The 24,390-nt window shown below is 38.9% G+C and overlaps 1 protein-coding gene across 4 annotated transcripts in view; it reads left to right on the top strand.

Annotated features, from left to right (window-relative positions):
• FAM184B (family with sequence similarity 184 member B) overlaps positions 1-24,390 on the top strand; it is a 79,218-nt gene that overhangs the window by 5,504 nt on the left and 49,324 nt on the right. For all 4 annotated transcript variants that reach the window (XM_060777919.2, XM_060777918.2, XM_060777917.2 and 1 more), the window contains exons 2-5: positions 11,648-12,388; positions 16,949-17,084; positions 19,187-19,323; positions 21,132-21,335. In XM_060777919.2, coding sequence (XP_060633902.2) covers positions 11,648-12,388; positions 16,949-17,084; positions 19,187-19,323; positions 21,132-21,335 — 1,218 coding nt within the window. The remainder of the gene's footprint in view (positions 1-11,647; positions 12,389-16,948; positions 17,085-19,186; positions 19,324-21,131; positions 21,336-24,390) is intronic.

Raw genomic sequence — 24,390 nt, 5'->3', positions numbered from 1 at the left:
AGATATTATGGGATTTTCTGCCTTGATATTTTGGGTTATATGTCTGTGTAGAAGGGCCCTTACTCCCAAATAAGTAGATATAAAGTTGCAGCCTCAAACAATTAAAAAACAATAATGTATTTTAGGGCCCCTTCCACACAACTATATAAAATCCACATTGAACTGGATTATATGGCAGTGTGGACTGATCAGAGGCGGCCCAGTGTGGACTGATCAGAGGCGACCCTGGGCAAAATAAACTATGCTGCAAATGGCTTACTTTGCATAATGGGTTGAGCCGCCACTGGGACTGATATAACCCACTTCAAAGCAGATATTGTGGATTATCAGCCTAGATATTCTTAGTTATATGGACCCTAAAACAAACATTAAGTGAACATAAATTGTGAAATCGGAGTTTTGGCTGCTTAAGATGTTACAAATGTCACAAGCTGGTTTGGTCTGGAATATAGAAGCCTTCCACACAGTCATATAACCCAGAATATCAAAGCAGAAAATCTCACAAGACCTGCTTTGAACTAGTTATTTGAGTCCACACTGCCATTTATCTCAGTTCAAAGCAGATAATGTGGGATTTTATTCAGCTGTGTGGAAGGAGCCTTAGTGACAGAGATATTCTCAATTACCAAAACAGGTGACAGTTCCTTTTAAGCTTGGGTTGCCCACTTTCCCTCATCCTTTGCATTGGAGCTCCAGCTTTTTCAGCAGTATTAACATTGGGAGGATGGTGAAGGAGAGCTTCAAACCCTGAGATTTTTTATTCTGTTTCATAGCAGTATGTCTGTAGTAAATAACACAGTAGACAAAGCTTGGTCAGGGAAAGAGCAGAATACGTATGTAATTAGTTGTGGGGTACTGCCATTTCTTATCTCATTCTCCCTAGGTTAGTCCTGCCTTGCTGATTTGTTTTTTACTTCATATATTGTGTACTGGAGCTTGAGGAATATTTGTTGTAATTCTATGAGTCTGATAACATTCTGCATCATGCTGGTTCAAGAAATTCAAGAGGGTTGGAAACGGTTTACTTCCTTTCTTTCAGAGCTTTTGCTTTTCAGTCTCACATAAAATCTCTTTGTCAACATTATTTATTTATTGAATTTATACACTACCTTTCTCTCCATATAGAATTCAAGGTAGTGAATGATGTTGTATCTTTCAGAGATGGATCCAGTGAAAAGCACACCAGGGTCTGCTTTTCCATTATTCCCATCATATGTGTATATATGCATGGCTATGCATAAATTGTAGTCATTCTTCTTCTACAATGGGATATATGCTGTTCTTGGCACTATCCTGATTAGTCCCCATTCACCAGACATTTGAGACTGGTGAGTGTATTACTTAATATCAATTTGTTTATGATACAGGAAACATTTTAGCCAGCACCATGCACCATGTGACTTGTTTTAGGTGTTGGATTTGTTGTAACCCTTGGGTCATGAGGCTATGGCAAGGTTGAAGTACCCTGAGATGGAGCCCCCGGTGATGCAATGGGTTAAACCCTTGTGCCGACAGGACCGCTGACGGAAAGGTCGGCAGTATGAATCCAGGGAGCAGGGTGAGCTCCCATCTTTCAACTTCAGCTTCCCATGCAGGGACATGAGAGAAGCCTCCCACAGGATGGTAAAACATCCAAGCATCCCCTGGGCAACGTCCTTGCAGGCAGCCAGTTCTCTCACACCAGAAGTGACTTGAAGTTTCTCAAGTTGCTCTTGACACAAAAAAAAGTTCCCTGAGATAAGCCCCATAGTCACCACCTCTAGGATTACCCCCTTCAGTTAGTTGTTAGGCAATGACATTGTTAGTACTTACACATAATCCTGTTTTGTAGGCCTAACCTCTAATAAAAGCATAAAGTAGATACGCCAAAAAGAAGCTGGAATCCAGATAAATGAGAGCAATTCCAACTCTGCTCAACCAAAATAAATCCATTGATCAGAGATGGGAGATAACTTTACATTTTTCTTATACAAAGAAAATCTTGATACTGGAAAGGGTGCCCCTTTTCCCTAGATGCTTTGATGCAGCTTTGTTACTGAAGTGACATGGTGCAACTCTACTAGACCTTTTCATGGGTTGTGTCTTGGCAACAAGAGTTTCAAAGATGAGAGATGGGTCCAGAAGGGGAAACAACATGGAAACCACTAGGTCTTCCGCTGTCGGCCTCCTCAAGTCCCATCCAGTAAAAGTCCCCTAATCCTATCTATTAATTGCCAGTCATATATGCCCTCCTTTTAGAAAATAAGAAAAATACAAACTTCTGCAGAACAGCCCCCCATCTCAAGTGACAAATTCACAGTCATTTTATAGCTCTGGAAAACCATGTTGCCATTTTCAAAAGAAGGAAGATTGATACTCAGAAGGTGCCTACTTTTATAGCGCTCCTTGCTGTCGTGTCACAACTCTCAACATAATTTCACAACTCTCAACTTGTAAATAACAGAAACATCTGTGGGCAGAGAGTTGACAAAAAAGAAATACACAATAGGCAGGAATTTATAAGAAGTGTGATGAGGGGACACAGAGCATAGGAGCAGGAAGACTGTGCCTGTGCCACTGAGGAGAGGGAGAGGAAGACAGATAAGAGAAATAATGAGGCATGAGCCTCTGTTTCCAAGATGAAATAAAGATCAAAAGCAAGCTTATGATCCTCTTTGCTGTTCTCTTGAGTTCTAAATTTCCTTGGAATAAATAATTTATAGACATATTAGCGAAACTGGTACATGGATAATAAGATTACGAGTTCTTATTATTGTCGGAGGAAGCTGTGTATCAAAATTCACATGTTGTACGTGAAAAACCAAGCAAAAATGTGACACCTCAGTTCTGCTAACCATGACAAGGCCAACAGACTATTGATCTCTGTTGAATAAGATCTGGTGGGTTTAGATCACAAACTAGAAAAGAGGTTCGGTAACATTTACATTTTTGTGAAACAACTGTGAAAATACTGTCACTCAGTTTGTTCTGCAAACCTGCTTTTTGGTACATGGCCATTGCTCTTGTGAACACACTTGAAAAAAGCATTTATTTTAAGGATGTATAAGCATACATGTGATAGGGCCAAAAAATAGTCTGCCTCCCCAGAAGCTGATCAGTTGGGCGGGCTATTGCAAAGAGGTAATCCAGATATAGAATCCAATAGGACCTGCCCATCAGATTTGGTGAATTAGTATTGCATTCTCAATGGCCTAGTAGAAATAAATATTGAATTGGCCATCACTTATTCATAGTAGTTTTAGACATTTTCCATACAGTTATATTTTGATTTCTGAAAAGTAGTCATAGCCCGTGTTGTTCCTGTACATATGTTTCCAGTATTTGATACAGTTTGCTTCATTTCACAGGCTACTTTTTGATTTGTTAATGTAAATGAAATAGAAGCTTTTCAAAGAAATGTGTATTTATGTATGTATTTTGATACTTATGTTTCAATTCTGGATACATAACCATATTGTTATTATTGAAATAACTGGCTTGACCTTGACCTTGAAGGAGCTGGGGGTGGCAACGGCTGACAGGGAGCTCTGGTGTGGACTGGTCCATGAGGTCACGAAGAATCGGAAGGGACTGAAAGAATAAACAACATTAATAAACCATAAAACATATAGCAAAGTTTCAGCAAGATAAACAACATGGCTATACTTTTTCCCAAATTAATTAAAGAAGCTTCACTTTCATTATAGTTTCCAAGCTGGTCTGAATCAGAGCTATATGGATGTAGCAATGATTTATTCATCCTATTATTATTATTATTATTATTATTATTATTATTATTATTATTATTAACATTATTTGGGACATAGAGCCTGTTAAAGGAGATAAAGCCTGTTAAAGGAGAAAAAGAGAAAACTGAGAAACAATGGAAGTATGTCCAGACATTGCTGGAAAAGACTGAAATCCTAGGTTGTTTTTAACAGTCAGGAGTAGAGAAAAACAATACTAAATTAACCAGTATAAGGCATTTTTGTGTGTTCACCTGCATGCAGATATTCGAAGAGCATCTGAGAAAGCGGCTATAGCCCTTAACTGAATATTGTTGGAAATCTGTATTTGTGGAAGGGCTGTAAGCATAAAGGCTACACTGAAGTAAGACTAAGCTATGTGGAGTACAAATAGAGGAGTGTTGTCCCCCTCCTTCCCCACTGAAAATGAGAAGGGAGGACAAATGAGGCTCTCAAAGAGATAGTGTCTTATCAGTACCAGGGCTAGCACAATAAGACTGACTGCATCTTTGGTTACCTTGACACAGTGTCAACACTGATGTTAAAAAAATTACTTTCGCCATAGCTGCCTTGATCACCTCACGATGAAAGTCCTTTTTCAGACTTTAGTGCAATATACCAAAGCACACTTCTTGCTCTGCGGTTTCTGGGCTGCTGCTGTGTTTTGCTATGTGTGGGCACTCTAGAACAGGGTAGTTTCAGGGAAGGAGGGTGAGACAGGTTGCTGGGATTACTTGCTTTGTAATATTACAGATCCTTTTAATTGTTTGTGAATATCATAATCCCCCACTCAGAGTGTGAAAGGGATGGTTTATTAATGAGTAAGCAAGTGGAGGATCCCTTTCCCTGGTTCCCATGCCTTGGCTAACCTCAGTTTCACCTGATGCTATGGTCGCAGTGCATCACCTGAACCATGAGATGGTCACAGGAGGCCTGAGTGCTGGCAGTGGTCTCCAATTTCAGTGGTGATGGCAGCTCCAGTGAAGCCCTACTAGGAAGTCCAGCCACTTGAGAGCCAGAGGAGAGGAGCATCTCAGTGGGAGATATGGTATTACTCATGAGTAAACCATTTGTTTGAGCAGGAAGGAGAAATAAGGAAGGGAAGGAGAAATAAAAGCTGTACCAATTCAAATTTGGGATGTGGACAGCCATACAATGTTAGAGTGATAGGTATGGCGCTAAAGGTGTGAATCCAGGCAACTCCAGAGCCGAATATCTAAACAGTGGTGTAAACAAGCCCTGTGTAAGCTGAACTATTATAAATCCATGAGATGTGAGCTTTATATTAAACTAGTACATATGCACACGTAGTTGTGTATATTTTTTAAAAACATTTAAGAACAGATGGAAAGCTCAGTTGATAAAAACTCTTCACCAAGGGCAGCTCACTACAAAGACCCCTTTATCAGCTCATCCAGACAGTGTTGAGTTCAGTGATTTGTGCCATTTTGCTCAGACATTTAATGTCAATTCTTGTAACACCAGAATCTGAATGTTGCTATATTTTCTTCTTCTTCCTGTCTTCTAAAACTTACAGTGACAGGCTTCATGAAGGCAACTCCTTTCGTTGAATGTGTGGGCATGAGTTAGCAACTGGAATATTAGTAGTGGGTGTATATTCCTGTCTCACACACTTCAACTTTTACTTTTATTTCCAGTTTTTTTTCTTTTGTTTTTTTTTCTAAATACTTTTCATTAAATTTATTAAGTTAAATTAATTGAATACTTTTATTCAACTATTTGAAACATAATACAAATGTCTTTTATTATTTTCTATCCTCAGATCTATACCCTCCCAACTCTCCCATTACTTATAAAGCATTTTAAAAACATAGCACTATCCATTCTATTACTTCTACATCTTTAAACTTTTATCCACTACATAAAATTATTGTAGCTTGCTCATAATTTGCTCAAGTACAATCTTTCTTGGATGTTTGGTGGTTAAAATTTGCCATTGCTTTTACACATGAAACTAATACATGGTTTCCAAGTTTTAACAAATGGATATTTCAATTCACCTTTTGTGAATCCTAATTTATGGGTTAACCCAGGCATGGGCCATCTGTGTGTTTTGGACTTCAACTCCCAGCGGGTAGGCTGTTAGGAATTGTTGGAGTTGAAATCGAAATCACCCGGAGGGCCCAAGTTTGCAGATGCCTGGGTTACCCTTTATGATAGAGCTATCATCTGTGTCCTGTTTAATTATTTATTGCCAGGTTTTCACTATTTTGAGTCTTGTGGCACATAACAGGAGCAGCATAAGATTTTTATTAATAAGATCTTTATTCCCACTATCTAATCCAGAAATCATTAATAGAGCTCCCCTGACGTGCATTGTTTCCCCCACTATTTGATTTTTCCATGATAGCACTTTATCCCAGAATCGCTATACTTTTTTAGGCTATATCTACACTGCCCAGGATCTGATTTCAGATTAACTGCTTTGAACTGGATTATATGAGTCTACACTGCCAGATAATCTGGGATGAGAAGAAACTCTGGGATCATATCCTGGAATATAGGACAATGTAGATACAGCCTCGGCCACATGTGGCTCCAATCTCCTATTTTTCCATACCTTCTCCAACAAGTTTAGAGATTCTGTTATTGATTCTATGTACAGTAGTTTGAGTGGGTAATAGTACCATATATGCATAATTTTCTGAGTATTTTCTCTTAGTTGTGCTGAGATTGATTTATAAGCATGGGTTTTCCAAATTGGGTTCCATTGTTTCTCTTCCATTTTAACACCTAAATCTGATTGCCATACTAATCTCAATCCATGCAATGATCCAAACTTTGCTTCTTGAATTGTCTGATATATTTTTGAGACTTGTCCTTTGATTTGATTTATCATGGCAAATTGATTCAAATAACATTAGTGCTCTTGTGGGGCCTTCCTTTCTGATTACAGTATATTTTTCTGGAATGTGTTTATCTGTACCAGTTGCCACCAACATGGATTAATTGGCCTTAATTTATTTTTCATTTGTTCCATTTGAATTGGATTTCCTGATGGAGATGGAGCAAGTACTTTCTTATATTTGAATCATATTTTAATTGCACCGTCAGTAAAAAAAAAAAAGCGTTGTCTCGCTTTACTTTACTTTTAGTGATTTTGTCTATAAACGTACTTGCCATCATACCTTTTAACCCTTTACTTTTTCAATTTGCACCTAAGCAATAGAGCTGTTATCCTTGACGAATTTCCCTATTTGAACTGCATCGTGATATAGTTCCAAATTTGATATCGCTATGCCCTCTCTTAAAGAATGAACATATTTAGAGCTGTTAACAAACCTCAAAGATTTTCCTTCTGCAATAAAGTTCTCAGTATATTTTTGACATTTCTTAAATGTTTCTATGTCTATTCCAAAAGGAAGTATTTCCAAGTTGTGCTTTCAGTTTGGTTTCCAGCACTCTTACTTTATTTATGTTTTAAATTAAAACTCCCTTAGACCTCTGATATGAGCTTTGTGGAAGACCGTGAACATATAAATGTTATTAAGGACTACAAAATGGCCCCAGCATCTTTCCTAAACAATCATTCCTGGCTAAACAAGAATTCCTGATACCACCTTTTAAAATCCCAACATTATATATCCCTCCTTAGATGTCAGTCCCATTGAATTGAGTTGTGCGTATTTCCAGTGCCTGAATGACTGCAACCTTAACATGCTTCTACTTCCACTTCCTTTTCCTTTATTTTCTTTATTTTCCAATTTGCTTACTTAGTGGGTACAACTACGGTATATATTTCATAAAAGATATATTATTCTGCCCTACTTTAGATTCCTATGTTATTAATCTTTTTTGTGATTAACAGAAAAACTAATGACGCAGGCTTCTGCTGTCTATTACCTATAAAATTCACTAAATGGGGTGAGCAAATAAAAGTGATAATGATAGATGGGTGAAGCCATTTTTGTTTATTTTGAACTATGATAACATAATTTGAGTCAAAAGCCAGAAAGAATAAAGCTGGCATCTGTTTTCAAAGCCCTCTGCCTCTAGAGCCAAGAACTAGCCAAACACTTGGGGATGTTGCACAGTTGAAAATCTTTTAATGCATATGGTGCTTGCAAAGTGTAATATTGAGCTTCCATAAACAAAATGCTTGAAATATATAATAATACACAGAAATATAGAAATTAAGATGCTTAAATTGACTGTGGAATTGCTATCTGGATATTTAAAGAACTGACATTTGTTTAATTGCCTCCAGGCTGGTAGATGCATATTTGTGATGATTAGATGAAGTTGTTCACTATGGGCTATGCCTAAGCAAGCAGAGCAGCTTTGTCCATTACTTTGAACTGATTGCAAGAAAAACCATGCATGGACCATAAGGTTAAGAGTACGGGTCAGGGTGAGCATCCGACCTTCAGCCCAGCTGACTGTTCACCTAAGCAGTTTGAAAACAGCTGTAGCTGTGAGTAGAGAAATTAGGTACTGCTTAAGTGGGAAGGTATTTTATGGCACCACAAAAAAAGTAATCAAAGAACAGGAGGAAAGTGTGATCAAAAAGGCTTGCCGTCAAAGAGGATGGAGCAACAGCACTCCCCTGTGGCCGGAATTGAGCATAACCTCCAGGACGCCGAAGTTGGAAAAATGTCGAGACACATACCTCTATCTGTCTGTCTATTCTGTATGTCTAAACGGCACAGAATGTTTGCCGTGCATGTGTTCTGTGATCCACCCAGAGTCCCTTTCAGGGTGAGAAGGGTAGAATATGAATGCTGTAAATAAATAAATAAATATATTTTCTGACTTCAGGGGAGGAGGCTTAATATGACCCAACAGATGCACTTTTCCCATCCTAATCTGAAGCATGGGTGTCATGCTTTTCTATCTAGTCATCTGAAGTTGTTAGCATTGTGATTGTGGGTAGTGCTACCAGGAAATATTAAATACATTCTTAAGTATTGTATCTGTGCATTTGGGCTCTATCTCTATATCTTTTAAAAAATGTCCCTTAGTCAATGCAAAATTTGTTGGCAACCATGATGCCTTTGTAATTCTGCGTTAGTAGTATCAAATTTCTTTTCTGTCCCCCCCCCCCCCCCAGTCCTTCACATCTTCCTCCCCTCCCACGTCTCCTCTTTGCCTTCAGCTTTCTTCCATTACTGTGAATTGAGTACAAAGTATAAAAGTAGTTTTTAGTTATGTAACTTAGCAGGGTAGAGAGAACGGGACAGAATCTTGCATTTCCCAGGAGGCACAAGCAAAAACCTAGCAAAAAATAATAATCTCTTAACCATATTTTCATGTTGCTTGGCTATGCATGTCCTTATTTTCACATGTGACATGTTGAGATTTGCCATCTTCGTAAGCAGGGAACAATGTATTCCTTCAAGACACTGGTTGTGCATGTACTGAGCATGGGAGGAGCATTTCACGTCAAAGTGGAAGGGGTGAAATATCCTGTGTGCCTAGACCAGAGGCAGGCAAGAGCAGCCCACAGGTCACCTCCCAAAAAGTTTTAAATCTTTCCCTGTTTTTGCCATTTTTGATCTCCCCCTTGAGCTTTATTTTTTTCAAAAACAGGAACTAAATAAAAAATAAATTCTGGCAACTTTCTGTTGCTAAAAATGGATTCCTGAGTTTTGTATAAGTAAAACAAAAATGATCCCATGCCCTTTTGAAGACATTGAGAAGAACTTATTTTTCTTTGCAGAGCAATGAAGTAATGGTGGTGGCAGGAATCTGGTGATTTGGGAAGGAGCTCCTAGTCCTCACAATAATTTATTCATGTCTCACATCACGAGCCACTGCTAGTTCAAGGAAAGGTTCTCATACTTTCCACTGGTCAGGAAATAGCCATGGGAGAAGGGAGTTACATTAGCTAGAAGAGTTCCTCCTGATCAAGTTGTATGGGAAACCTGGTGGGAAATAAGCTAAATATTAAAACAATAGGAGCCTTGTGCCATGTTCAACCTGGCAACCTTTCTGGAATCTCAATCCTATTAAAAAAAAAGGGGTCTGTCTGCCGGTCCTTCTATGTTTCAGATGTGGTCAAAGCTAGGTTTATCTCATAAAAATGAAGAAAGGTTCACATTCTGGAATTCCCTCTTCCAGTTAAAGTAAACATGGACAAAACGCAACCCTCCAGATGTTGTTGGCCTACAACTCCCACCATTCTTCACTACTGACTGCTGGTGGGAGCTGTAGTCCAATAATATCTGAAGGGTCACATGACGCACACCTCTATGTTAAAAGAGGAAAGGACTCCTTCCTTTTTGTATACCTTATGCAAAGTATCCCTGGGCCAGAACCTGGGAGTCATTGCTGGCTTTAACGCTATATGCAAATCAAACACAGCACCTAGAAGATAACATTAACTGAAAAATTATTCATGATAGGCAAAATGAAGAATTATTCAATCTGGTCCCTAGTAATTTGACAGAAGCTGTTCAATAGCAAAGTAATATTCACAGTTCCAAGTTAGTTATGGCTCCTGTAGGAGGAAAGATGCCAGCCGGCAGTTTTCTTTGGCTGATGAAGAAGACATTAATATAACACTGGAGAATTAAAAAAAAAGATGTGAAATTAAATCTTATGAGTGGCCCATTATAGTTAACAACCAAATGGAATTGAGATGTTTGTTTACTCTGTTCCTGGAATAAATGATACATTCTGTTCTGATGTTGCACATTTATCTGGAATGTTCCTACATATAGCACTAACACTCATGTTACTTATTTTTCAACAGAGCTGCAGTCTTTAAATATCATGAAGTAGTGAGCATGGTTTTAGACTCCCTGTCTTTCCCTTTTGCTTAATGGATGCTTAATAGATAACTGGCATGTGGAATTTAATATGAACACTGAGTAAGATTGTTAGATGGGAATCTCAAGGCGCTTCCAGACAGCAGCAAAATCTGTGCCAAAGTTGGTTTTAAAAACCTGCTTTGTCGTGGATTCCCATCCCCACCCACCCCACCCCAAAAACAGTCTTTTCCAGGAGAGAGGGTGGCTACATGCCATTCTGATTAAAATTAGAATGGCATGTAGCCAACCCGAAGCCCCCCCCCCCCCAATTTACTCCTAAATAAAGTAAAACTTACCTGGCCATATAAATTTCCTCCTTGCACCAGGAGGGTGCAAGGAGGAAAGTTATAGCAGCCAGGCAAATTTTGCTCTATTTTTATGTATAAATTGAGGCATTTGAGGGATAGGCACCATCCTGGACCTTTGGGCTGCAGGAGCCCACAAGGTCCACAATGTTAATGGGGACTCACTCCTGGATAGTCCCAGGACTGCCCGGAAATTAGTCCCCACAGGCCCAATACCCCATTAGACCCACACCTTTCAGGAAGGACTGGATCTAATGGGGTATCTTTTAATTCAGCATAACTTAGGTTATTCTGAATTACCATAATTCATTTAATTCACCAGATGGGCCCTCAGTACATTTTCACAATTGCTGTATGTCCCTGCCCACTTTATGGGAAATTCCGGGCTTCTTAGCAGATACATGATGTTTATACATTCTGGATAATTGGCATAGTAAAGTAGTGTCCCTTATTTAAAATGACCAAAATAGTATTTGTTTTTGGAACATTTTTGTAGTGGGGAGGATTTCAAGACATTGATGGTGCAACCCATGGATGCAGAAGTCATGCAAGTCGAAGGCTGACAATATTGACCTCATATTTTATCAGCCTATTTATCTAGTGATATGTCACAACTACCTTTTCTAGTATGTTATAGGTCTTTCCTGAAGTTTCAAAAATATATTAACTATGATGGGAACCATGTCTTTTAAAGTAAATCCACTTGAAAAGGTTGTAAATTGCTTCCAGTCTAGTATAGTTTGGATTAATGTCTTCAAAATTAAAGTACAGAGCTGCTGCTACTGTCATGTTTTGATAGATCTTCATCCCCCTATTTTGTTGCTTCTCTCTCTGTTGAGTACAGGTGATTTATGCTTTGAACACTAAGCATGATGAGCAAGAGGCCAGCATCCAAGCTCTCAAGGAGGCCCATCAAGAAGAGATTCAGCACATCCTTGCTGAGACCAGGGAAACTGTCCTGCAGTATAAGAGCAAAGTGGAGGAAGCACAGGAACTCCAGAAGCACATCCACACCCTTGAAGAAACTTTGGAAAAACACCATAGAATAAGAAAGGAGGCCTCATCAGAATTTGCCAAATGTGCAAAACTGATAGAAGAGAGAAAGTCATCAGTGGAGACCAAGCAAGCAGATGACAAAATTCTTCTTCCGCAAGTGATAACACACATGAAACTAGGTTGCAAAAACACTGTTCAGGCTTCAAAGGATTCAGACAGCCCCATGGGAAATCACTGGACCTACGTAGGAGATCCACTTGATAACAGTGGGAAGGTAACTGCAACGTGTAGTATGGATATGAGCGAGAGAATGAACTTCAAGTGGGAGAAACAGAAACTGGCAGAAGAATACACCGAAAGGGCCTCTCATGAGAGAGAGAAAGAAACCTGGAGAAAGGCCATGCAGCAATCAGTGCCTGATCCATTAAGAGAATGGCAGCAAAGGGAAATGGAGCAAAGGAAAATCTGTGAGGCAGGAGAATCTATTTCACAGCAGCAGCTGGAGAAGCTGGAGGCTGACTTGGAAGCAAAAGGCCAGAGAATCAATGAGCTGAAAAAGTATTCCCAGAAGCTGAAGGAGAAAATGCAGGTAGGTTGAGAGACTTTTGTCATTTGCACTCAATGTTAGTAGGGGAGGAGATCTTTGGATTGTTTTCTTCTTTGAGTCATTGAGAGTCTATAAAAGCTGGTTCCAAGTATTCTGTGAGCTTCTGGCAAATCTAAGAAACAGAACACTGAATGGGATGCCAAATATGTTGGGAGCACAGTTCTCAAAAGGGAAGGGTTAAAGGCTCACCCTTATACCATAACTTTCCAAACATTTCATGCTGATGACACATTTGTGAGGCATGCAACATTTTGTAACACAATAATAAAGTTTTACTAACAAACAGGAGCTTAAACTAACCCCTTATAAGAGATAGACATAAATTGTCATCATGAAATGTATGCAAACACAGCATAGCTCATCAAAACTTTTCATTTATATTTATAATATATTAAAAATATGTGGCTTACTGCTTATTTTACATACTTAGAGGTTTCCCGTTATTTTGTGTGACACACTCATTCACTCCGGGCAACACACTACCAGAGGCGGCCCTAGGTAATTTTCAGTGGTAAGCAAGCAGTATTTTGGCGCCTCCCCCCCCCCCCCCCCGCCCCCCAATCACTGATATATATTTTCTGTTCGTCGTGGGAGTTCTGTGTGCCATATTTGGTTCAATTCCATCATTGGTGGAGTTTAGAATGCTCTTTGATTGTAGGTGAACTATACATCCCAGTAACTACAACTCACATATGTCAAGGTCTATTTTCCCCCAAGAGCGCCTCAAGAGCGCCCCTGGGCAAAATCAACTATACTGCAACTGCTTACTTTGCGTAATGGGTTGAGCCGCCCCTGCACATTACTGTGTCACAACATACACTTTGGAAAGTTCTGCCCTACAGCATAATGACATTCCTGAATTCTTATATCTTTTTTCCATAAATGTGAATAGCTGTCATTTAGTGCTGAATACAGTAGTCTCTCTCTTATCCAACGTTCTGCATTATCCAACACAGTCTGCCTCCCATCCGGATCCACAGCTGTTTCAATACATTGTGATGTTTGGGTGCTAAATTAGTTAATGCAGTAATCATACATAACATTGCCATGTATTGAACTGCTTTTTCTGTCGGGTTGCTTTAAACATGATGTTTTCGTGCTTAATTTGTAAAATCATAACATAATTTGACAGTTAAAAGGCTTTTCCTTAATCCCTCCTTATTATCCAAGATTTTCACTTATGCAATATTCTGCCGGGCCGTTTATGTTGGATAAGCGAGACTCCACTATATGCAGATACTAAAAAATCTCTGCATGTTGAGAAATGATGCAGCTGATGACAAAGCTATAGTGAAGGCAGGGTCGCCTGCCAATAATGACTCTGATTGGTTTAATGCTTCTGAACCTCCTTCCCTTCCTATACCCACAAATCACAGAGAGCTGCATAAAGGAGCAGGGTAGAGAGAGAGGTTAAAAAGGATGGAAATTTATATTCAGTTTGACTGATATGATAACTGTTGATAGACCTCTTTCTTCCATGAATTCAGGTAGTCTCTCCCCCATGGTTTTGCTTTGTCTATTTTAGTGTCCCTTACTTCATAAGAAAATCCTATGAAATTCAAAGGGTCATTATAAGTCAACAAACAACTTGGAGACATACATACACAGACACGCGCATACACCTCATCACACACTTCTCATTTTATTTCCTTCATTGTAGTTACTTCATTAACACACACAGAGCTTGATTGCCCTAATGATGGATATGGTTGGTTTATTAATAAGCTTATCTAACATTTTATAGCTCACTAGATACATATGCATGAGACTTTTATCAGTCATATATAGCAGAATGAAAATTAAAATGAGTGATTAGGGAAAACATGTTTGAAGTCAGAGAGGCCTATATGATACACATTGTAACAGTGAAATCCAGCTTATATATTTTATACTGATGAGAAAATCTTACATAGAATGAAATGCTCTGTTCTAACATCCAGATTTCCTGTAATGGAAATTAACAGCATGTTGTTAGAAGCTTGTCATGCCTCCCACCATGTTCATGGGCTAATTGAGACTGTCAAAAGAAAGCTGTCATTCACTGGCAAAATTGAGGAGTATCAGGAACAAAAGGAACACAATTTTCTATATTTCCCACATTTCTCTTGAAAGCTTCTTTTGCTTACGGCACATTTCTTAGTTGGCAGCAGCTTCCTCCAGTGCTGGAAGATTTTATTCCCTCAGATATATATGTAGGATGAAAGACTTTAAAAAGTGTTTCATGGGTAACATTAATTAATTCTTAAGACACAGTTATAAAATATATATTCAGAGATAAGAGGACCAATGTTTCTGCATGATTTTCCCACTATATTCCCATTTGCATGAGAATCAAACAACCTGAGTTATGACTGAAAAACTATGTGAATTATTAATTATAATTACTAATTGTTAAACTTTTGTAGTGAAGTTGCTAAAATCTGTTTAGAACTGGAAGTGCCCATTCTACATCATTGTACAACATCCACTTGGTCTGCTTTGAACTGGATTATATGGCAGTGTAGACTCATATAATCTAGTTCAAAGCAAATAATGTGGATTATCTGATTTGATACTCTGGATTATATGACAATGTAGAAGGAGGTGAAAAGGTTTGCCAGAATGATCACAGGAGAGTAAGAGTAAAAGTTCCTCCGTTTGGGCTACTCAGCTAGGGCAGTAGATGAGTAAGAACATGCAAAATTATGCTCTCTCATATTGTTAGAATTTGTAGCCATTTACTCAAGCTGAAAGGTGGGAGATTCAGGACTGCTAAAAGGAAGCACTTAAACAGCACACTGTAAACTGGAGTTCACTGTCAACTGGAATGGCTTTAGAAGTGGATTAGTGAGGTAGGGCCATCAATCACTACTAGTCTAGGTGGCTTTAAATCATCTCCCATATTAAAGTCAGGTGGAAGCCTTTGTTCAGCAGTTGCTGGGGGAGTGCAAGGCAGACAGTGCACTCATGACTTGAATTCAAATCCTAGGGATGAACTTTCCACAGGCAGCTGGGAAAATGGCTGCACAATCTTGCAGTTCTGCCACAAGGCTTGTGATGTCATGAAGTGTCAGTTGTATGGATCAAGACCTTCTCTTTAGGACTATATGTGACTATCTTTCCCCTCCTCTGCTGGGGGTGGTACTCAAATCCCTGAAATAGCTGGAGACCTCAGTACCCAAAGGAGTTACGTTACCTATGGATTGAGATATGGGCTGTGGCCATCTCTGCTTTGCATCCCAGTTATGGAATACCCATAGATACCCGGTTGCTGACAGCACTGATGTCATTGCTGCACCAATAATGACATGGGTTTTTATTGAAGTCCTTTGATCCTCTCTTTATAATTACTGTGTCAGCTATTTTCCAATATTGGGATTCGGGCAGTTTAGAAAATTTTAAAGCAGATTAAAATACAGGCAGTCCCCAATTTTCGAACAAGATAGGTTTTGTAGTTTTGTTATTAAGTTTAATTTGTATGTAAGTTGGAACAGGTACATTTTTAAAGTCTAACACCAGCCATATGTGTGTGTGTGTGTGTGTGTGTTTAGCGTTGGATAGCATAGGGAAAGGTTAACACCCCTGTGGTGTTTATTTGCTGTCTGTGCCCCTGTTCAGAAGATTTCACCTCACTTTCTGTCCCTGTGGCGATTGGATTTTGAAAAAAAATATATGCCTGTTGTAGAAACAAGGATTGGTGATAAACCTTCAGTGGAGACTTTTTAAATTGAATTTCCCTTCCTAGGAGTAGATTTCTCTCACTTCCTATGGTCTCACCCCCGTTCTTAACTATGAGTTATTTGTAAGTTGGATGTTATAACTCAGGAACTGCCTGTACATACAAAAAAATCATTAAACTATGTAACTATTATTTTAAAATCCAGAGGTCTAAATTTATTTAACCCAAACGTAATTAAAAAATCCTCTAAACTTGCTAAATTGTCTAAAAGGCTTTAGCCTGTTCAAATTATTTCTTCTTCTATACTTTTTACATTTGTTAAACTGATTTTATAGGATGCTGCTCTGAGATTCATGTGGCATAAATATTATAATAAAAGAAATAAATGCATCAAATATGTTTGAATGGTTTTTAACTGCGTATTTTAATACTGTTTATATTTAATTCTGTTTTAATGTTTGTATATTTGCATATCTTAAATTATGCAGCAGGTTAAACCGCTGAGCTGTTGAACTTGCTGACTGAAAGGTTATTGGGGAGGCGGGAGGCTGGCATAGATGCTCAGGCTACAAAAGGTCTTGGCCCACTTGCATTTAGACTTTTCAGAATGTTATTGAAAATCACTGTGGCATAGATACAATTGGCTATTATTACTACCTGATCAACCACCATGTCCCAGGAGAAGAAAATTCAGTGCCATTTTACTTTAGCCTGTGGCAGCAGAATATATACATTATTTAAACAACCACAATAATCATTGCACCCAGTCAGCCATTACTTCTCAAGATGGAAAGTAATGCAACAACAACCAAGGATGTTCCCATAGCAAGTACCTTATGGCCAAAGACAATAATCATGAATATATAATGAAAATATGTTTGCAGGACCTGGAAATACAACTGAAGGAAGCACAGCAAGAAACAATGGAGTACAAAAATATCAGGAAAACTTTGGAGGAAGAACTTGTTACTGCAAAAGAGAGACTGCTGTTGCAAGAAAATGAGATCCAGCACAAAACAGGTAGGTAATACAGCTGAGCCTACAATAATCAGCTAATAATCAAATCTGCTAATCTCAAATCCACAAATGTGGAGAACCAACTGCATAGCATCAAAGATTGTGAATCTGAAAATTCCCATCTGATAACTGTGTCTTCCATGTTAAACCCAGTAGATGGATTACTTGTTTGTTTATCTAGGAGTTCCAATGCCATCTTTCTGAAACCAACCAAAGGTGCTGGATAGACAAATAAAAAGCAGAACATAAAATCTTAGCAAAACACCGAAGCATCACTAAAAGTGATGGTAACTTTACAAGTGTGAGATATTTTTTTTAAAGAATGCACTGTTACAGACAAGAAGGTGATTGGATCTAACTCCCAAGGAGAGGCATCTCAAAGTTTGAGACTGACACAGGAAACAACTCTCTCTTATCTACCCGAAAAGCAACCCCATTCTTCAAAATGGCTCCTCTTAGTAACTGAACAGGCTAGGACAGCGTTTCTCAACCTGGGGGTCAGGACCACAGGAGGGGTTACAAGGGGGTGAGGGGTCACCTGTTGGTCATGGGGGTTCTGTGTGGGAAGTTTGGCACAATTCTATTGTTGGTGGGGTTCAGAATGCTCTTTGATTGTAGGTGAACTATAAATCCCAGCAACTACAACTCCCAAATGTCAGGGTTTATTTTCCCTAAACTCCACCAGTGTTCATGTTTGGGCATATTGAGTATTTGTGCCAAGTTTGGTCCAGATCCATCATTGTTTGAATTCAATAAACAAAGTCCAGGGATCAAGAGTCTACCATAGTCAATGGCCAATCCAAAAATTCAAGGTTCCAGGATTCTAAGAGTTCAGGAGACAGGTCAAGATACTGAAAATCCAGAGCCTGGGGGAAAACCAGCAGCATTCACCACCAAAATATGACAAATACTTTTCTCCCAAAGATCAGTTCCAAGGCTCGCTCCTTATATCCAGGAACACCCAGCTGCAACCTATCTCTTGCATACTTCCACCCTTAATTGTTTTCACCCATGAACTATTACTTACAGATTACTAAACCCTTTAGAATACTTACATTAACACTTCGATCACCAAGCACCATCAACTGCAGACATATGACAGTGAATTACAACTCCAAAACACAAGGTCAATGCCCACCAAACCCTTCCAGTATTTTCTGTTGGTCATGGGAATTCTGTGTGCCAAGATTGGTTCAAGTCCATTGTTGGTGGAGTTCAGAATGCTTTGATTGTAGATGAACTATAAATCCCAACAACTATAACTCTATACTATATACATGAAAATGCAGATCAGAGATTTACATTCTGATTCATAACAGTAGCAAAATTACAGTTATGAAGTAGCAACTAAAATAATGTTATGGTTGAGGGTCACCACAAAATGAGGAACTGTATTAAGGGGTTGCAGCATTAGGAAGGTTGAGAAACACTGGGCTAGGACAACTTGGTTCTAAGCCATTTACTGTATTAAAAGTTAGAGCCAATACAATCACCCAAATACAATTGAGAACCAATGCTGTTTTTTCAGTATTAGGGTGATGTAATCACACTAGTTAACAATAAAGTTGCCAGCTCAAGATTGTTTCAGGCCCTGCGGTTTTCAGGTCAAAATCTGAATTCTAGGAAGTGCCCCCAACTGTGCCCCCATTTACACTGCCATATAATGTGGTTTAAAACAGTGTCAACTCAGATAATGAAGTTATATGGCAGTGTAGATGGGGGAGAAAAATGAAGACTAGTAAGATTTTGATCAGTTACATCAAGTGCTGTAGATACAGTAAAACACATATCTTGGAATTCTGTATTTGTGTGTGTATGTGTGTTGTAGAAGAAGTTTATGAACCAATTAATTCTGAATTTTAACTTGAACTGATTTTCTGCTCAGCAAATCAACTTTTTCCACACAAAAAGAAATCTAGAATTGAAATGTTATGGATTGAAGATACTAACAGTCAAATGTCTTTGAATCATTAATAAAAATCATTAACATTAACATAGGCAAAGTTGAGTAAATTTTCTAATGGTGTATAAATGGAGAATGTATAATTCATCTTGTTAGCTGCATGACAATTTCAACGAATAATGCATACCTATCAAATTCACAGAAATAATGGAAACTGCACTAAATTCCCACAGCAAAGTCAAAAGTGAGGTGGATGAGCTAAAGAAACACATCCTGGTGTATCATCAAGCATTGTCTGCAAAACAGAGCCAAGGCAACCAAGATGGTGGAGATTCTCAGGTGTAAAAACAAAACTTTTTTCTCATTTTGTTTGCACAAGGTGCAACATGAATAATTGATGTGATAAAACAGTTGACTATATTAACTCTTTCTGGCATTATCTTTCCACTATGGTGGGATTGCATGCCCCTGTGAAGAAAGAAACATCAACAGCTTAAGATATGCAGGTGACACCATAATACTGGCAGAAAATAGCTGAGACTTGGACCAATTGCTAAAACAAATCAAGGAAGAAAGTGCAAAGGCAGGTTAATAGTTAAGCAGTAAGAAAATGAAAATAATGACCACTGTAGACTTTGAAAAGTCTCATTCATTAATCTTAATGAAGACTGCAGTCAAGAAAATAGAAAACTAGGACTTGGAAGGACTGGAAGGACCTTCCAGCCTGGGCCCAAAATGCGAGCCTTGTCGGAATTATACTGGAGGCATTCAAACAATGCCTTCAGTAAAAGAGGATTAATTCAGGATGAATTAATTAGATACCCCATTAGATCTGGGACTGAGCCACGGGTATTCTTGCAATTACCCAAGGGTACATCTCCACAACCCATCTCAGTTCTTTGGGTCCCATGAGCCTGAGGAGGGTATCCCCCAACCCCCCCCCCAAAAAAAAGCCTTCAAAAAACCTTACTGGGCCACCATTAGGCTTTTCTGGAGTGGGGGATCTCTTCTCCCCACCACCACCCATGCATCCTGGTGCATCATTTCTATTTGCAAGGAGGCCTCTGGAGAAGCCTAATGGTGACTGGGTAAGTTTTCTTTTATTTTTCAGGCTTTGTGGGGGAGTGACCTAATGCATCCCAAAAGTTTTTGGGATGGCACGAAGACACTCACTCAGGAAAGCCCGGGTTTTGGGGGGCGGTATGGGGACTTAAATCCGCTCCAAAGCCCTGTCTGAAAATACCCTATGAAGGAACTAGACTACATCTAAAGTGTAAGGATATATCATTGAATAAAAATGTTAGGATGGTCTATACAATCATATTTCCATTTTTTGTGTGTGGATTTGAAAGCTGGCCAATGAAGAAAGCTGATAGGACGAAAATCGACTCATTTGAAATGTGGTGCTGGAGAAGAGTTCTGTGAATACCTAAAAAGCTCTCCCTAGAAGCCAAGATGACTAAACTAAGATGTATACATCTTGAGAAAACATAACTCACTCGAACAGTCAATAATGAGATAGAAGGCTGTAGGAAAAGAGAAAGGCTGCATTTCAGATGGATAGATTCAATTAAGGAAGCCATAGCCCTGAGTCTGCAAGACCTGTTGATGATAGGGTGACTTGGAGGTCTCGCATACATAAGGCTGCCATAAGTCGGAGTCGATTTGCCAGTTAACAGCATATTTTCCATTTATTGTTGCATTATTGTTTAAATGTCTGAAATATATCTTAACCTTTGGCTGATTTTCTCAAAGCTTCCCTATAATCAGTTACTTTATAGGTGATGAATTCATTCATTTGTATATAATGTTAATGGGAAGACAAACGTTTTGGTGGCATTCTGTCAAATAAAGCATCAGATTACTTATAGGTTCACTGGTGGGTCATGTGCCTTCTTTTCACTTTCTCCTGTATTATTTTAAAAAAAAATATTTTGACCAATGAAAAAACCTATGGTATGGAGCTTTAAAAACATGCACATAGTGTTTTATTCATTTTGGCTGGCCAATAAAGTTATCGCTTATTTGTGGGTTTTGGATTTTGTTTTATTTATTTATTTATTTATTTGCTATACTTGAATACCACCTTTCTCAGCCTATCGGCGACTCAAGGCGGTTTATTTAATGAATGTGCTTGCATCTTTCAGCCCAGGGAATCTGAAGAGTTGGAAAAAGTAGCTACTAAACAGCAACACAAAGATCTCCGCAAAATCAAACAAGAGTCGGATGAGGAGAAGAGTCGTTTAAAAGAGCAGTTGGTAAAAGGTCTGGAAGACCTTGTAAAGAAGCACACTCTCGAAATTAAATCAGCCCGAGCCTCTATGGACATTGAGAGGAAAAAACTGCAGAAGGTGGGTTTTTTCTATTAATAGATACTATGATTCATTGGCCCCTTTCAATCTCTTTGGTCATGGTGACATAATTTAAATTATTCCTACTAGACCGGGAGCATTAAATCACAACAAGAATTTTATTGCAATGTTTTTCTTTTAAAAAACTGAGCTGAGCTGATTTTTTCAATTCAATAAAAGCTTTTTAAAGAGAAAGGAAGGTTAGTGCACCCTTGATGTGCTTCCAATTTTTTGGCTGTTGCTCGAATGTACTGCTCATGACACAACTGTGATTAATGCGGTAGCTGCTTCAAAGAATAATAGAAACTGTAGGTGTATTTTCAAACTGCAGATTTTCATCCTCAGGATCTTTACTTTTCAAAGCTTGAGCATAAATGGATATAATTCCCTGGCTGGCAACTGTTTTTAAGCAGGATCTTACTTTGAACCGAAGATAATCTGGAAATATAACAAAATTAGCTGAATGTCTGCATCCCCTACCATGTAAGCAGCAAGAGAAACATGAACATAGTCCAGACTTCATGGAACCCTAAGTCATTTGCATATCACACCTTAGGGTCAAACTACGCATTATCTTACCTAAGTATTTGACTGATTTTCTTACCCCATGGATTGCCAATGTGCCCCATAGATCCAGGGATCCCTGTTGCAAAATGTTAAGAAGCTTTTATCTTACTGAGCTCTGTTTTGCTTCCACCTTCTTGCACCTGCCATTTGCATTGCCACAAGTGACCCAACTTTGCCAGTTGGAAGAGCTACAGGGCCAGTTGAGGTAGTGTAGTACAACGTAAAACTAAGGTTTTTTCTTTTGTGTCAGGAGCGACTTGAGAAACTGCAAGTCGCTTCTCGTGTGAGAGAATTGGCTATCTGCAGAGATGTTGCCCAGGGGACACCCAGATGTTTTACCATCCTTTGGGAGGCTTCTTTCATGTCTACACATGAGAAGCTGGAGCTGACAGAAAGGCGCTCACTCTGCTCCCCAGATTAGAACTGCTGACCTTTGGTCAGCAGTCCTGCTGACACAAAGGTTTAACTCACTGTGCCACCGGGGACTCCTAAAACTAAGGTGGAATGGGAATTATGCTTTGACTTCCTGTTGATGGAGAAAAACTGCAACTGGTTTTTAAATGTCTGTTTGCTTTTAATAGGAATTATGTTCATGTTTTATAATGTTTATTTTTGTATAGTTAGTGTCATTTGAATGTTTTGCCTGTGTTGGAGACTGTCCTGAGTCCTCTTGGGGAGATAAAGTGGTATAAAAATAAAGATGATGATGATGATGATTATTATTATTATTATTGTAGTTCCAACCTCCAACTTGGCTCACACAATTTTAACATTTTTTTTACAGTACAGATACTTTTCAGCTTTATCATAGTGCATTAATATACATTTCATTAATTCATTATAGCTATTGTTATGGTTCAGCATATAGCATGTCAATTGGAGTATGGTAAAAAAAAATTCTAATCCATCATCCTCCAGGTCAATTGATAAATTAGGTTCTATCTTAATCATGTCCTTAATGCAGCACTCATTTAATTGGCCATCATTTGGTGAAGGGAAAAAAAATAATGTGATAAATAGGCACAATATGCCTTTCCCATAGCAAATGATGATTTCTACCTCTTTTATAATGAAAACATTGACTACTCTTTCCATCCATGTGTATTAACAAATATTAAATGCACTGATATAGCCGCTGACATAATTAACTGTGGGACTCAAGTGCTTCTACTTCCATTTCACTGCTGTTGCAATATAGTATTGGGCAATATTAATATTAATACTGTAATTTCCCAGGAGCATACTACAAGGGAACTGCTAGCATCTCGCAGGAGCAATAAATATTTCAAGGCACACTGTGAGTCCAAAGGCTGGCTGACTTTCTGCATGATTTCCCGTTCTGGCTCTGTGTCCTTCAGGTCTGAGGGGGGCTCAGCTTGCAGAGCAAGGAGCACAGGATGGGACCCCCTGTAGCTAGATAGCTCTCACTCTTGCATTTTAGGTCTGTGAGAGCCTTCCAGACAGGCCCTATATCCCAGGTATGATCCCAGGTTTTCCACTTTAAACTGGATTATATGAGTCCACACTGCCAGATAATCTGGGATAAACAGAAAACCTGGGATCAGATCCTGGGGTGTACGGCCTGTCTGGAAGGTCCCTAAGAGCCACATGCCTCACCACTTTTTATTAAGAAAGCAAGTACATTATCAGAAGGATGGGAAGCATTGGTTTCAGATTATATTCATTATCTTATGATTTGAGACATTTAAGAATCACCATTTATTTGTTCATCATATATTTATATATTGCAAGTGTCTTTTAAGAGTATTTCCCAGGGGCCACAATGGCACAGTGGGTTAAACCACAGAGCTGCAGAACTTGCCGACTGAAAGGTTGGTGGTTCGAAACCACGGAGTGGGGTGAGCTCCTATCGTTAGCCCAGCTTCTGCCAACCTTGCAGTTCGAAAACATGCATATGTGAGTAGATCAATAGGTACCTCTCTGGCAGGAAGGTAACAGCGCTCCATGCAGTCATGCTGGCCACATGACCTTGGAGGTGTCTACGGAGAATGCCAGCTCTTCAGTTTAGAAATGAAGATTAGCACCACCCCCTAGAGTCAGACTCAACTAGACTTAATGTCAAGGGGAGACCTTACCTTTACCTTTACCTTTACCTTTACCTTAAGAGCATTTCACATGGAAAATAACTTATATACTGAATTTGCTATGGCAGCTATTTAGGTTTTCTAACATGTTTCTCAAGGGTTATTGCCATATGCTACCTATCAATTTGTGGTCATTCTGTGTTAAAAGGAACAAAATAATTACAACCCCAAATTGTTAAATATTCTTGTCCTTTTAAGATTAAAGAAAGCTGCACCTAGCACAGTAAAGCACAGCAATCCAAATTCATTGCAGTGTAGCTTGTGTCTCACCCAATGGTATTCCAAAACCATTTCTGTTCCTTTTGAAGTCTTGCCATGCTCTCTATCCATTCATTAGCAACATTTGCAACAACTAGTGTGTTTAACAGATGCAACTCCCCTCT

The sequence above is a fragment of the Anolis sagrei genome, chromosome 5 (assembly GCF_037176765.1).
Source record: "Anolis sagrei isolate rAnoSag1 chromosome 5, rAnoSag1.mat, whole genome shotgun sequence".
Lineage (NCBI taxonomy): Eukaryota > Metazoa > Chordata > Lepidosauria > Squamata > Dactyloidae > Anolis > Anolis sagrei.
Note: the sequence above shows the minus strand (reverse complement) of the source record. Positions and strands in the feature narration are given on the sequence as shown.